At 42.2% G+C, this 16,570-nt stretch overlaps 1 protein-coding gene across 8 annotated transcripts in view; it reads left to right on the top strand.

Moving 5' to 3' along the window:
* Positions 1-16,570, top strand: part of MTA1 (metastasis associated 1) — a 148,515-nt gene that overhangs the window by 41,248 nt on the left and 90,697 nt on the right. For all 8 annotated transcript variants that reach the window (XM_063298595.1, XM_063298594.1, XM_063298598.1 and 5 more), the window contains exons 12-13: positions 4,550-4,671; positions 15,708-15,859. In XM_063298595.1, coding sequence (XP_063154665.1) covers positions 4,550-4,671; positions 15,708-15,859 — 274 coding nt within the window. The remainder of the gene's footprint in view (positions 1-4,549; positions 4,672-15,707; positions 15,860-16,570) is intronic.

The raw sequence follows: 16,570 nt of genomic DNA, 5'->3' as shown, positions 1-16,570 counted from the left end.
TGAACACCTGTCTCTTAGCAAAGATCTCCAATCCTGGGACCAGACATTTGATGCCTTATGCACAAATCAAGAGAACTCCACCAGGCTCACAATCAGGGCCAAAGAATTCAAACAATCAGTGTAATCTTCTGGTTCTCAGAACAGTTTCTTTGGACTTTGATACTTGAAAGCCTGACTTGGTCTTATGCTATGGTGATTATGTCAATAACTAAAGCAGAAAAAAACCAAGCCTTTGCTGAAGGAAGCAGGGAGTCTATTCACCTAGGCTCAGAAGCATTTCTTTTCTATCAAGGCTAACACCTTAAAATGATCTCTGGGTACCCATGTAGAGTGGGCTGAGCTAACCAGTGGGCTGAGCTAACCATTGGCCAAGAAGGCCTTGGTTCTAGCAAATCTCTCAACTGCTGAGCCACAAAGGCTTCTGTACTGAGTGGACTTTCACAACAAGGATCCATCATCCACCAAAACTCAAATTTCCTAAAACAAACTGCCTAAAGATTGAAAGAGACCATGTTGTTGTGCATCTCCTAGCTAATAGGGAATCATTCTTCTAGGAATTTATCAGTGAACAAAACCTTTAAGGGATTTGGAAAGCATTCCGTGGGAATTGGCATCTCGGGGTGCCTTAGTACTCACAATGGCACTAAATAGTGTCCACTGATCTCCTAATGTCTTAAAATCAAATAGTCTGATATCTTCTGAGATAGCCACATCTTGTATTTCATGTGATTTTCTTCATTTTTACAGTTTAATTTTTAAAATATATTTAATTTTTTTAATGTTCCTCTGACATTGCATAAAATTTATGTGATAACATCCACTGCCTGAAAAGGTTGCTGACTTTTGTACCATTAAATATGAAAGGAAAATGAATATTTATTTTATTTTATTTATCAAATTTTTATCACCGCCCATCTCCCCGACACGGGGGACCCTGGGCGGTTCACAATAAAAACAATTAAAATTTCAATAAAATCATAAATACCACCATTAATCAGTCAGCATAAAATGCAATAAAATCCAAGCCATGGCGAATCTAATTCAAACCTTAAGGGCATAAAACTGGTCCCCACAGAACTAGGGAATCAACCAGCCCCAAGAATGGCTCTTCCCCTCCCTATTCAAGGCAAGGCGATAAAACCAGGTCTTCAGCTGTTTTCTGAAGGCCAGGAGGGAGGGGGCTAACCTCACTTCTGGGGGAAGGATGTTCCAAAGGGCGGGAGCTGTTGCAGAGAAGGCCCACCTCCTGGACCCCGCCAGATGGAATTCTCTTACAGACGGGGTCCGCAACATGCCCTCTCTGCATGATCGGGTGGGATGGGCTGATGTAATGGGGGTGAGACGGTCCTGTAGGTAACCTGGACCCATGCCATGTAAGGCTTTAAAGGTGATAACCAACACCTTGAATTGGACCCGGAAGCAAACTGGAACCCAATGTAGCTCGTGCAGTAAGGGTGTTACGTGTGCTGATCTCGGAGCACTCATCGCTGTTCGTGCGGCTGCATTTTGAACCAACTGAAGCTTCCGGATACTCTTCAAGGGTAGCCCCATGTAAAGCGCGTTGCAGTAGTTTATATGGGAGATGACCAGGGCGTGAGTGACTGTTTGAAGGGCCTCTTGCTCCAGGAAGGGGCGTAACTGGTACACAACATGAAATTGTACAAAGGCCCTTCTGGCCACGACTGCCGCCTGCTCTTTGAGCAGGAGTCGTGAGTCCAAGAGGACCCCCAAGTTACGCACCGAGTCTGTCTGGGACAGTGTAACCCCATCCAGAACTAAAGATGGCAAATTCCTAGGAGCCGAGGGGCCGTTAAACCACAGCCACTCTGTCTTACCAGGGTTCAGCTGAAGCCTGTTGTTCTCCATCCAGACCCCAACAGCCCCCAGGCACCTGGAAAGGGCAGCCACAGCATCACTTACTTCCCCCGGGATGGAGATGTATAACTGAGTATCATCAGCGTACTGATGATACCTCACCCCATGGGGATTGATGATCTCACCCAGCGGTTTCACGTAGATGTTAAATAGGAGGGGAGAGAGTACTGAACCCTGAGGCACCCCACAGAGGAGGGGCCGTGGGCCTGACCTCTCCTCCCCTACTAACACCGACTGGGACTGGCCCTGGAGAAAGGAGGTGAACCAGCGTAAAACTACGCCGCCCACCCCCAACTCCCTGAGCTGACCCAACAGGATACCATGGTCGATGGTATTGAAGGCCGCTGAGAGATCAAGGAGAGCTAGGATGGATGCACTGCCACCATCCCGCTCCCGCCAGAGATCATCCATAAGTGCGACCAATGCTATTTCCATTCCATATCTGGGCCTGAAACCTGACTGAAAGGGGACTAGATAATCCGCTTCCTCCAGGATCCTCTGGAGCTGCAATGTCACCACCTTCTCAACCACCTTCCCCATAAAGGGGAGGTGGGAGACTGGATGAAAATTATCTGGTATAGTAGGGTCCAGTGATGGTTTCTTGAGGGGGTGCACCAGCGCCTCTTTAAAGGCCGCTGAAAACACCCCTTCCTGCAAGGATGTATTTACCATCGACTGGACCCAACCACACGTCACCTCCCGAGCTGCCTTCACCAGCCAGGAGGGACATGGATCTAATTGACAGATGGTGGCATTTACAGTCTGGAGAATCTTGTCCACTTCCTCAGGTCCAACAGGATCAAACTGTTCCCAGATAACTGGGTAAGTATGTTCCCCAGGCATCTCCACAGACCGTGTCTCATGCTTGGAGTCCAACTTAGAGCGAATCTGAGAGATTTTATCCTGCAGATGCTGCGAAAATTCCTCCACACGGCCCTGTAGATGATTTTCCGGACTCCCTTTCCCCAACAAGGATCGGGTGATCCTAAACAGGGCTGCCGGGCAGCATTCTGCGGATGCAATAAGAGTGGAGAAATACTGACGTTTTGCCACTCTTACCGCCACAAGGTAGGCCTTAATCACGGCTCTAGCTTGTGTCTGGTCAGGTTCAGTCTTCGTCTTTCTCCAGCAGCACTCCAGGCGTCTCTTAATCCTCTTCAGAACCCTTACCATGTACCATGGGGAGTGTCGGGTTCACAGGCGCAATCCTGTCCAAGGCCCCGGCTGCCTCCCTATTCCAGGCAGCAGCCAGAGCCTCTGCTGGACTGTGCAGCAAGTCCTCAGGTATAACCCCCAGCTTCCTCTTAAACCGCACTGGGTCCATTAGTCGCCGGGGGCGGGCCAATCGAATAGGTCCTGCCTCCCTGCAGAGGGGGGCGGCATAGGAGAAACTCAGGGCCACCAAGGTGTGATTGACCATGACAAAGGGGACAGCTATAACTCTCCCCTCAGATCACATTGCCACTGCTCCAACAAGAAAACTAAGTCTGGTGTGAGGCCACTGCTTCGAGTTGGGTCCCAAATAATCTGAGTCAGGCCCATGGCCACCATGGTGGCCATGAACTCCCGGGCTGCCTCTGAGGCCTGCCCCAGGGACAGCAGATTGAAGTCCCCCAGAACCATAAGTCTGGGGAACTCCACCACCAACCCCAAGACACCCTCCAGCAGCTCAGGCAGGGATGTTGCCATGCAGCAGGGAGGCTGGTACAGCAGCAACACTCTCAACTGCTCTCGGGCACCCAACTTGAAGAACAGGGTCTCACAACCAGTGACTTGTGGAGCAGGGCCCCTGAAGGCCACCAGAGACTCTGATGATGACTGCCACCCCTCCTCCTCCCCTGCCCTGGCATCTGGGCTGGTGCCACACTCGAAACCCGACCGGGCACATCTCTGACAAAGCCACTCCTCCTTCAGGGCCCAGCCAGGTTTCAGTAATACACGCCAGGTCTGCCCCCTCCTCCGTGATCAGGTCGCATATGAGGGGGGCCTTGTTGTTAACTGACCTGATGTTAAGAAGCAGCAGCCGGAGGCCAGGGCCCCAACGAGTCTGCTGTCCAGGGCCTGGGTTTAAGCACAGAGGGTCAGAACACACTACAGCTAACAAACATCTGGGGCATCTTCCTCTATGATGACTCACCCTCCGGCTTCTGTCATAACGTTCCCTGCCCGTCACCACCTTGATAAAGTGTCCCGCCCTACCTCCCCCAGGATCTTCCAGTCCAGTTGCCTCCAGTCCTGGACCTCTAAAGTTCCTGGTTTGAAATAGGAATCCCTCCATCCTTTCGCACAACCGTGCACACATACCAACAACCTCAAGGGGATGGTGGGCCCCCAGTGCACCAGCTCTAGCTCTCGGTGCTGGTAAGCCCAACCACCGCCCATAGACTCACTATGCCCCCCATGCCTCTCTCACTGGACAACAGGGGGCATCACATCCGCTATTCCCCACCCCCTGTCTCTCACTCACGGGGTGAGTGCTCTAACACACCACATTCACACCTGGACTCCCCCTTGTCTCTCACATGTGAGAGGTATATAGGAGCTAATTAAAATATTTTGTATTAAAACATCTAGAACTTGGGTGTACTCATGTTTTATTTACTATGTCAAAAGTCTTTTTGAAATGTTGCATGTTATAGTAAACCGTTTTCTTCTTTTTCTGGTATATATTAAGTAACAAACCAAATCCCAACCAGATCAGTGTAAACAACGTTAAACCAGGAATGATGAATGGTGCAGGAATACAGACACAGACACAGAATATGGGAACAGGCCGTGCTTGTGAAAGCTGCTATAGTAAGTGATTTATGAATTTAGCCATTTATACTAGCATTGTGTGAAATCCTGCCTCCTATTTAAAAAAAAGAATTCCTTTAACAAGTAGGAAGAAAATTCTATGCTTAGCTTATTAAATGCATGCAGTAAATAAAAGATGTCTTTCTTTCATACTAAAAATGCCAGTGTGGGCTTCCTATGGTGCTGGGCTCTCTCCTAAAGTCAGTAGCACATTTTGGAATGGTGAGATGACCAGACAATATTATATAGTCACAGAAACATTTTAACAAATCCCTACAGTGTCATTCAAAGACTATGTGTTAAAATTAAATCTTCATGGTTTCTGTGTATCACACTTATGGGGTCTGTGTCTGCATGGAGTACTGTATTGGAACATTTTCAATTTAAAGAATTTGCCTTGTCCTCCACATACATATCCTCACTGGGCACAGTTCTCACCATCCCTTTTAGTTTCTCTTCAGCTTCTATAGCTGCACCACTGTGAGAAGCACTGTAAGAAGTACTTGTTTGGTATATTGTTTTCTGCTACAGATTAAGGTTACTGTGGTAACTAATGATTTTGGCTGGATGAAGAGGTTGAATTTAATTGTCCTCTTTTCAGGTGTTAATAGTTGCAATTGCCTGAAGCGAGGGCAGTTTTGATTGTTACTCAGTTCCTTCTTACTCTGGAGAGAATATGCAGCTGAGGGAGAAATCTCTCCTCTCTGAGAGCCTGTGAGAATGCAGAAGCCTGTAAATATGTTTTTGTGCTTTCTGTAAATAAATTTATTTTTATAGAAATGCCTCGTGTGTGACTTTTCTGATCTCTCCTGGGCCAAATGCTTTCTAGTTCTCTGCCAACAGGTTATGGGCCCAGTAAGCAGCCCAGTAAGCCCAGTAAAAACCCAGAGAGAATAGAGAGATCAGCTCCACACCTCATGCACAATTTAAAGGCAGGTAGCAAAGACCTGTGAAGATTTTCTTTGGAGCTACCTGGAGATTTTCCAGCAACTGCTGGTCTACAGGACAAAGAAGCCAGCTGAGGTGACTTGCAAAAGAAAGAAGAAGCCATGGCTACCTCCCAGCCCTCAGCGATGCCTCTGGAGCGCCTATCAGAGACCAGGGCCCTGAATTGGGCCCTGAAGATGGAGATGTATCTTTGCAGAGAGAATCTTTGGCTGCTAATTGGTGAGCAAACCCCCAAAATCCCAGTGCTGAATGGCTTAGGCAGGATGAGCAGGCTAGAGCCACCATTATCCTGGGAGTTGAGGACAATCAGCTAGTCCACATGTGAGGTATGCAGTCTGCAAAGCAACTTTGGGACACTTTGAGAGACGTATATGTAAAGGCAACAGCAGGGAGTAAAGCTACCTTGACAAAAAAGCTGTACAAAGCCTACCTTGCAGAAGGAGATCGCCTTCCTGAGCACCTGCATTATATTCAGCAGCTGTTCGTTGAGTTGCAGGAGAGAGGAAAGGAATTTACACCTCACAAAATTCTATATCCTCCTGTCCTCACTGAATGAAATGTGGGACACGCTGATTTGTACCCTGGAGGCTATGCCTGAAGCAGATCTCACCCCATTGTATGTTACACAGCGCTTACTCACTGAATGGGAGAAGAGAGAGGAAAGATTCCCCCCCCCCATCTCTTCTGGAAAGCTGCAGTACCAGAAAACAAGGGGAAAGAAGGGAACAGAAGCTGAGGCCACAGCACTAGCCAGCCAGCGATGCTTCACTTGTGGTTCAGCTGGACATTTGCAGAAAGACTGTGCCTTGAGACCCAAGAGTGGAAAGACAGAGAAGAAGAGCACAAGGGCAACACAGAAGAAGGCTCTTCAGACAACCCAAATTGCACAGGTTGCTGAGAAGGGTAATTCTGATGTATGGGTGTTAGATTCTGGGGCCAACTGTCATTTATGTAATTGTAAAAGCTCTTTTGTGTCACTGTCTAAAACTGAAAGACAAAGTGTATCTTTGGCTGATGGGTCTGTGACCAAAATTATGGGACAAGGTGACTTGTATTTATCCTGCTTGGGAGAAACTGTAAAAGGTGTGTTATATGTGCCAAATTTACAATCAAACCTTTTATCTGTGGCACAATTGGCTGCAACAGGGTATGTCATAACATTTAAGAAAAATGGTTGTGAGATACGTAAAAATGGAAAATTGTGTGCTACTGGTATGTTAAAAGACTCCTTGTACATTGTGCAAAATGCAAGGAAGCCAAGTTGCAAGGCTGCAGTTGGCAACACGCCATATCATGACCAATGTGTACACCTGATGCACAGGAGATTTGGTCATGCTAATTTCAAGTATACAGCACAAATGCCACAGCTGTGTGCTGACCTAAAGATAAAACCCTGTAACAAATACTTAGATTGTGTAGTTTGCAAAGAATGCAAAACACTAAAAGCTCCTGTGAGTAAGCAGTGACAGAGTTACAACTAGACCTTTGGAAATTTACACTCTGACATTATTGGTCCTTTTGCTCCAAGTCTTGGACAAGCAAGGTATGCAATGACCATCACTGATGATTTCTCAAGATACACATTTATCTACATCTTAAAACATAAAGATGAGGCATTTGAGAAATTTAAAGGTTTTGTGACATGGGCAAATGGAAAATTCCCTAGGCACTCCAATGTGATAGAGGAGGAGAGTACCTTTCTCACAAATTCAAAAGGTTCCTAGCAGAAAGGGGATAGAACAAATTCTTTCTAACCCTTACACCCCTCAGCAAAATGGTGTTGCTGAAAGAAAGGGCAGAACTTGCAAAATGCGATGGAATGCATGCTTAAAGATTCACATTTATCTTTTAAGTATTGGGGAGAGGCAGTATCTACTGCCTGTTATGTACAAAACAGATTGTATAACTCTGTGATTCTGGATACTCCATTCCATTTGTTTTATGGTGTGAAACCAAAGGTAAACCATCTTAGAGTGTTTGGTAGCACTGCATGGGTTCATATTCCAAAACAACAGAGAAGGAAAGGAGGCCCCACAACAAAGAAAGCCATCTTTGTTGGCTATGAACAAAGCCAAAGGAGCTACAGGTTCATAATGGGAGAGAAATTAATAATTAGCAAAAGCACTTCTTTTGCTGAACAAAACTGGGGGAGATTAAACTCTAGCTCTCCAGTTGATCTGACCACCACAAGAGAACAGCAAGGACTTGCTGATGGTGATCTTTTGCCTGATGAGGACATTAAACCAGAAAAGCAAACTGAAGATCTGTCTGATGGGACAGATGCTTCTCAGGAAAGTGATAGGAGTCAAAATTTAAGCCCTGTATTACCTCGCAGATCTCAGAGAAGTAATAAAGGCGTTCCTCCATCACGTTTTCAGGCTGAAACAGTAAAGGCTTTTCACATATTCACAGAACCTGAGTCTTTAGAACAAGTGAATGCTTTACCACCTGAGATTGCACAAAATTGGCATTCTGCCATGCAACAGGAGTTAGCATCCTTGAAAGAAAATAAAACATGGAAACTGGTAAATCTACCTCCCAATGAACGCTGTCTAGGCTGTAGGTGGGTTTTCAAACTGAAAACGGATGCTGATGGCAAAATCCAAAAATGTAAAGCAAGGTTAGTTGCAAAAGGGTTGACTCAAAGGAAAGATTTAGACTTTGACAAGACTTTTGCACCAGTTACTAAAGGTGAATCAATTAGATTACTGTTAAAAATTGCTGCACTCAAAAGGAATGTCAGTTCACCACTATGACATTCAAACTGCATTTCTCTATGGTGATTTAGACCACAAATTATACATGCAGCAACCCCCTGGCTATGAAAAAGGGGAGAATCTAGTCTGTGAACTGCAGAAGTCTATGGGTTAAAACAAGCTGCCAGATCCTGGAACCAAAAATTAGATGAAAAACTGCAGAATTTTGGTTTTGAAAAAGGAAAAGCAGATCCATGTGTATATATGAAGAAAGACAAGGCTGTATGTATCTGTGCATTTGTTGATGATTTGCTGCTGTTCACACCAACAGAAAAACAAAGGCTTGATTTTGAAGCCTGCATGAAAAGCCATTTCACATTAAAAAGCTTTGGAACTGTAACAAATTACCTAGGTTTGGAAATACACAGGGAGAAGGATGGTAGCTTTCTGTTCAACCAATGTAGTAAAATTCAAAAGCTCCTAGAGGATTTTAATATGCAAGACTGTAAACCAGTCTCTACTCCGATGATAACAGATTTTCAGAAAGATATAGGAGAAACTCAATTAACTGAGGCAGAGAAATATAGATCTGCAATTGGAAGTTTACTGTACATTGCAAATCACTCTTGCCCAGATATTTCAAATTCTGTGGCTATTTTAAGTAGACAGGTAGAGAAGCCTACATCTACTGGAAAAGCAGCATTGAAGAGGTTAATGAGGTATTTGCAAGGAACAAAGAATTATTGCCTGAAGCTAAATGCCTCTGGAACTGAGAAATTGCAGGCTTTTGCCGATTCTGACTGGGGAGCAGATGTCAGTGACAGGAAATCCACTTCTGGGATTTTAATTCAATTTGCTGGGTCAAGCTTAGGCTGGCATTCTAGAAAGCAAACACTTGTTGCTCTTTCCACTGGAGAAGCAGAGTTTTATTCTCTAACACAAACCTGTAATGAGGGTATATGGTTTAAACATTTGTTAAAAGACATAGGGCATGGAAGTGAACCAGCCTATAACTGTTTATGAGGATAATCGAGCTTGCATTGCTATGGCAAAATCTGAAGCCTGCAGGAATAGGACAGAACATACCGATATTAGATATCAATATATCAAAGATATGATAAGCAAAGGAGAAATGTTGAAATATTGTGAATCAAAAGACATGATTGCTGATATTTTAACCAAACCTCTTGCTGTACCAAGACACAAAGAGTTAACAAAGCAAATTGGTTTGCATCTCATTCTGTAGCATAAAAAGGGGAGTGTTTGGTATATTGTTTTCTGCTACAGATTAAGGTTACTGTGGTAACTAATGATTTTGGCTGGATGAAGAGGTTGAATTTAATTGTCCTCTTTTCAGGTGTTAATAGTTGCAATTGCCTGAAGCGAGGGCAGTTTTGATTGTTACTCAGTTCCTTCTTACTCTGGAGAGAATATGCAGCTGAGGGAGAAATCTCTCCTCTCTGAGAGCCTGTGAGAATGCAGAAGCCTGTAAATATGTTTTTGTGCTTTCTGTAAATAAATTTATTTTTATAGAAATGCCTCGTGTGTGACTTTTCTGATCTCTCCTGGGCCAAATGCTTTCTAGCACTCTGCCAACAGTACTTTCTGCTTGCTGATAGAATCATAACTATTAAGGGATCATTAAGTCCAACTTCATCATTACTCTGGGGTTTATTTTGGTTTTTTTCCTCTTTATTCTTTCTATCCCCTTGTTCATTTTGTTCTTAATAACATTTTTATTTTTGTCAGAAAGAATCTCGGATGGTCTTGGGTAATTTTTTGTGGTTAATGGCCTCAAAATCTTCCCTTATGGCAATAATCTTCCCCAAGCCCCTGACATTCCCAAAACTCCCTGTCTTTGGGAGAAATTTATTCGGGAGTGGTAGCCCATGCTGCCAGTTTAATAAACTAATCTGAATTAATCTTCCTATCTCTGAGCAAGTGCTTAAAATGGTCTTTACTTCAGATCTGCATCACCTGGAAGTGCAAAGGCATCTTTTGGAATGTTAGATAATTCAATACCCTAACCCAACTCTTTTTTTTTTCCCTCCTCCCCGCTCTACATTTTTGGTAATTTATTGAACAAAAAAGTTACTACTACCATAATGAAATAACATAAGCAATATGGAATACTATGTCAAGGAAGTGGAAGAAACAGAAACATGGGAAAATGAAAGGGAAACTAAAGCTGATTATAATCAAATGCTTATCTTGGCCTTTAATAGTAGTAAATAAACTCAGAGTAATGTTAAGTGCATTTCTGTGGTAGGAGAAGCTCATTGACAGAGATGCTCAAGATAAGTGGAACTTCGTAAAAAGAAATAGTAAAAGCACAATTGCAAACAACTCCAATGTGGAAAAAAATAGAGGACAGGAGAAGAATCCAGTGGGGCTGCACAAAAAGCTTTGTGAAAACCAAAATGAATATGAATAACAAATGGGAAGAAGATCAGATTGTCACAAAATAGTACTTACGTTGTCAACTGTATGGCATTTAGAGTTGGTAAAATTGAAATGGCATAATGGGTAAAATGCCAGATGACTGGAGGAAAGCCAGTGTAGTTTCTGTCTTCCAAAAGGAGAAAAATAAGGATCTATGGAATTACAGACCCATCATCTGATATCACTATTGGACATTGATGACACAATGGTTACTGGTTTAAGATCCTCAATTAATTCCCCAAGATCTTGAATAAAATTGGAGTTTCCAAGTTAGCAAATGGCATTGAAATCAAAACGTTCATATAATAAGTGCTTATATTGAACAAACTGTCAAGGAACTCTCTGAGAGCAACTCATTTTTAAGTTTTACAGAACTTTTAAAAATAACTTCAATAAAGCTAAACTGGTTGAGCCACAGTTTCCTTCCTACAGAACATTTTATCAGCTATTCTTAAGGCCAACACTGTTTTATAATATTAGTTTTTCATGTGTAAAGGGATCAAAATTATTGATTTGATTTGATTTGAAGCTACATTTGGAAAATTTTTATCCCAGCCTATAATTAATGGTAAAATAAATGCCCACTGATAAAAAGTATGAAAAATGAAATCTCCCTTTCCAAATAGGCAGTTTCAATTTAATAATTTTTTAAAGTATCACTACTAAATAAAATGTAGTTTCTTATACACTGAATGAAATAGTGTGAAGGAATAAAAATTAATCTCTTGAAATAAGTCAATCTGAGAATTATATTCATCTTAATCACATTTTACATCAACACTCAAATTCTACATCAACTGTCTAAATCTTGTTTCATTTGTCAAAATTAGAGGTAAAATTTTATCCATTTTGAGAGCTTTTTAGGAATCATATAAAAGAATCAAATGTAACTTAATACCCTAAGCCTAAATGCGTCCAAATTTTTTTACTAAGAATTGTTGATATCAAGTCAGGTTCAAAATCATTTTATAGAATAACCAGCCAAATGACAAAAACTGCTGTTTCTGAAATAAGGGATAGGGACAGAAGTTTTTGGCATTTCAATAAAACATCTTCATACACAAGATTAGAATTTGCAGTTAGAAAGCAGAGTTTGAACCCAGTAATCTATAAACAGAGATCAAAATCAGGTAATCTGATGAATAGCTAAGAGTAAACAAATGCATCAGCAAATCAAACCATGGCAATCAAGAATCATAAAGTTAGTAGGGACCTCAGAGTCCATCTAATATTCGAACAGTCACTCATACCCTTGTTATCTCTCATATAGACTATTGCAATGCACTCTACATGGGGCTACCCTTGAAAAGTATCCGGAAGCTTTAGCTGGTCCAGAATGCAGCCGCGCGAGCTGTTTTTGGTGCCCCTAGAAGGGCACATGTAACACCACTGCTGTGCGAGTTGCATTGGGTACCAGTTTGCTTCCAGGTCCAATTCAAGGTGTTGGTTATCACCTTTAAAGCCCTGCATGGCATGGGGCCAGGTTACCTGAGGGACCGCCTCTTCCCCATTACATCAACCCGTCCCACCCAATCATGCAGAGAGGGCATGCTGCGGACCCTGTCTGTAAGAGAATTTCATCTGGCAGGGTCCAGGAAGCGGGCCTTCTCTGCAGTAGCTCCCACCCTGTGGAACATGCTGCCCCCGGAGGTGAGATTGGCCCCATCGCTCCTGGCATTTCGGAGGAGTCTGAAGACCTGGTTCTGCCACCTCGCTTGGGGTGGAGAGGGGAATCGATTTACATGGGGATGGTTGCTATAGACCACTCCTCCCACACTTGGACTGTTTTAGATTCTTCACCACTTGGATTCTTTATTTTTACCTCTATTTATATTATTTATTACTGTATTTTATTCTCTGTATTTATGGTTATGGTTTTTTAATCTATTGTTGTAAACCGCCCAGAGTCCCCTGACGGGAGGAGATGAGCGGGGATAAATTAGATAGACAGATAGATAATTAATGAATGAATGAATATAACCACGTGCTTGATGCAGGATCTGATAAAGCAGCATAACAAGAATTAGACCTATTGATTCCAGGACCCCAGTGGGTTCTTGACATACTGGCCCTAGCTTGCTCTAACTGGAGTAAGTGTTTTGCTACTGCTATTTTGTTTTTAAAACTGCTTAACTTATTTCTGGAGGCTTTACCTCTTACCATCAGCATGAATACTTCTTTGCACTTGTGGAGTCAGGGACATTCCAGATTCCTCCTCTTTCAGCTCATAATAGGCTGGACAATGTTCTCCTCAGCTGTTTATAGCTACATTGTTTCAGCCTTTTTCTCCAGCAGTACCTACACTGCATTTCTATTGTGATATGGCTCTCTTAGTCAAGCTTAGAGTGCATTATGCAAGACAATTTTCAAGATTTTCTATTTCCCATCAGTTACTATCAAATCTCTTGTACTATCTATTGTCTCTAACCAGGTTTTTTTTAAAGTGCCTACTATTCCTGTCTTGGAAAGAGTTCAGGAAGTTCTTGATTAACCATCTGGAGATATATTTACTGAATTTCTGAGAAGGAAATTTAGGATTCTTTTCTGACTGAAGGGATGCTCCTCCTTGGATTTTCATTACGTTTCTTGAAGATTCTTCCAGTAATCATCTATGAATTCTTGTGCATCAGATAAGCCCTGCTTATAATGGCATTTTAGAACTGCCCTTCTGTTCCCCAAAGAAGATACTCCTTCAGCACTAGATGAACTGTTGATTTGAGGAGGATAAATAGTGTCCCCTGTCTTCAAAAAGGGGAGAAAAGGGGATCGAAGAAACTGCAGAACAGAACAGATACTAATACTTGGGAGGGTACTAAAACAGATTATAAAGTAATCAACATGTTGTAAGTACCTTGAAAACAATGCAGCGATTACTAGGAGGATTTGTCAAGAAAATGCCTTACCAGAATAGTTTTATTTCATTTTTGATTGTCTAACAAAATATCCCTTGACATTCTGATTCACAAGTTAATTAAATATTATCTAGATACGGTTGGCTTGTATTCTTAAAATGCTCATCAACATTTCATCATCAGATTGGAGTGAAACAATATGTGGAGTGCCACACTAGATACTTTCTGAGTATCTAGCATTGTTATTAATGATTCAGAGATTGAGGGAATGTTTATCAGTTTGTAGGTGATGTAAACTTGGGTGGTATTTTCTTGCTAAGACTATCCTGCAATCATCTTAGCTTTAGAAAGTTCTGGAACAGTGCTCCATGAAGGTGTAGACCTCAAGTGTGTGAATACACAGATGAGCGTTTGAAGAATCATAGCTACAGGTAAGCAAACTCTTTTTCCAAGGCAGAACATAGTCATGTTGTGATTTAAGTTGTGTAGAAACAAGAAGAGCATAATTTCAAAAAGCTAGGAACTGTGTGTTATCACTAACTGTCTGAGTGTTGTATAGAAATGATGGCCAATTAATACCCTTGACCAACCTAATTCACAGATTATGGGGAACACAGAATTGGGGAGGGGAAGAAAGGAAGACGGTGTGGTACTGTTTCTCCCTGAATCTCTTTAGAGGAAAAGCAGGAAAAATGGCAAATAAATCAGTAAAATTAATTGTTCAGCTGAGGAGTACTCCATGCATCTTGTCCTTTACCTCAAGACCTTTGCTACAATAAATCTGCTAGGAATGTTACATTTGTCTGGCTTGCTGTAATTAACAGTGGGGAAGGCATTATGTTTCTACCCCCAGTTAACTCTCACCTGCTGCTACAATCATAAGTTATTCTTTCCACCCTCTCATCAATTCTGGCCTTTGCATCTACCTTCCTACATCCCAAGCTCAGTCTGGGGCTGCCTAATTTATTGCATTCTCAATACCCTGTCTGATGGTGGGGACAGGGAGAGATACATTTTTATTTCCTTTTTTCTTCTGGCTTTACATGTCAGGTTCCCTGTGGTTGTCAGATGCCTGGATTCTGACAAGGACTGAGCCAGTGGGACTGTTAGCTTGGCAAGGGAGGAAACAGGAAGAATAAAGGTAGCTATTTACCATAATGTGGCCTGGGGACAGAGAAGACCACAGTTGTCTTGAAGTAGTTTTTCTATTTAAAAAATGGAGGGGTAGAGACAGAGAAGAAAAATCAAAATTGTCAGTCCTCTCAACCTAGTAGGCAGGCACCAAATGCAAAATTGACTCTTTCTTCCTCCCATGCTTATACTTCTTCTATACAGCTTTGCTGCTAGGTCAAGCAAAGTAGCTCACTATTTTAGTCAAAAATTAACAGCCAGAGCAAAAGTAGTATTTTATGCTCATTGATCATAGGAGTAAAGCAACATACCTACTACCACCATGTGCTTACTGATGGACAAGTATACCACATAACTCCCCTCTTGCCTTTATTACCAAAACCCAACATCTGTCTTTTCTTCTTCAGTTAGGCCAGACGGAAGGGAAGAGAGAGAAAAAGAGAGAGCAGAATCCCACTGAAACCTGGCTTCAGGAACAAAATGAGAGAGGAATGGCCTGGGTTTTCTGGCTCTGAGCAGTAGATTGGAAGGAAGGGGGATTGAAACATAATGGCTGTTTGTTGGGCAGCATTTTTTTTTCATGAGTTCTTGAAAGAGCCATGGCCAACAAGCAAGCTTTGTTGAGTGGGGCTTACAGCAGCAGTAATGGTAGCAAAAAGATGAGAGAGGGCACCAGGCACTGTCTTCCATCACATACATGAGATGGCAATAACAACAATATGGTGGGGGAAATGAAATCATTGTGAAAAAAGGTAGCCTCCAGAGTATTAAGTGTAAACCAATAATATGAAGGCTACCTGGGGTTTATTCATCTGACTTCTGACTTTAAATATTAATCAATAGTTCTTTTGTGCTACAAAAGTGTGTTTCTTTGTATAAATTTTATTCTCTTGTATTGGGAAGCTGATTTCTTTTGCAATGTGCAAGTATCATAGCATGTCTCATTTTCTGTTTTTGCTGATCCTAGTTACACAGTCTCACCAATGGTATTCTTGGGGTCCTCCTAACATGCAATGTCGTCTTTGTATATCTTGCTGGACATACTGGAAGAAATATGGTGGCTTGAAAATGCCAACACGGCTAGATGGAGAGCGACCAGGGCCAAACCGCAATAATGGGGTATGTTCATTCACAGTATTTAAAGAGCATCTAGAGGATACAAGCCAATACTATGGTTTTTTTCTGGACTATAGACCATAAAAAGTTCATAAAAATAAGGCAGATCTGGATCTTCTGCACCATGTTAGTCTCTCCCAGTAGAGGCAATTTTGGTGTTTCTCTGAGGAAAGGACTGGCATGAACGGAAAGAGAAAAAGGTAAGCCCTTTTTAAAAAACAAACAAGGTGGTACCATTAATCCTGAATGAAGTTTGCCCATGAACTGACATGTTAGCAACACCATGCCTTTTTCAGCTCCCTATTGTTTTTCAAAAATTGTGTCTTAATTTGCTGTGTTTACCTCATTTCTGTATAATACTCATTTGTTTCTCTTTTCCCGTCCTTACATCAATATATGCCTTTTAATTTCCTACTTCTACCACGTTTTTGCTTTCTTTCAGTTCTGTTGTTCCTTCAGATACCTTCCTTATCTATTCTCTCAGATTCTAGTAATGTATATTCTGTGTAATGTGACTCGTATTCTTTTGGCTTATGCTTCAAATTGTCTCACTGAGCCAACACCATCCCTCGTATTTGGCTGAGATTAAAACCAGACATTTCCTTTGAAGGAGTTTGCCTGAAGAGTCTATCAGTGATCAGTCACAATAGAGTTAAAATATGAACTGCCTCCTGCATGACAAAACTAGACTGACGACATCCTTTTAAAAAATTT

This window comes from Candoia aspera, chromosome 3 (genome assembly GCF_035149785.1).
Source record: "Candoia aspera isolate rCanAsp1 chromosome 3, rCanAsp1.hap2, whole genome shotgun sequence".
NCBI classification, from domain to species: Eukaryota; Metazoa; Chordata; class Lepidosauria; order Squamata; family Boidae; genus Candoia; species Candoia aspera.
The sequence above is the reverse complement of the archived record's forward strand: the minus strand, read 5'-3'. Positions and strand labels throughout refer to the sequence as shown.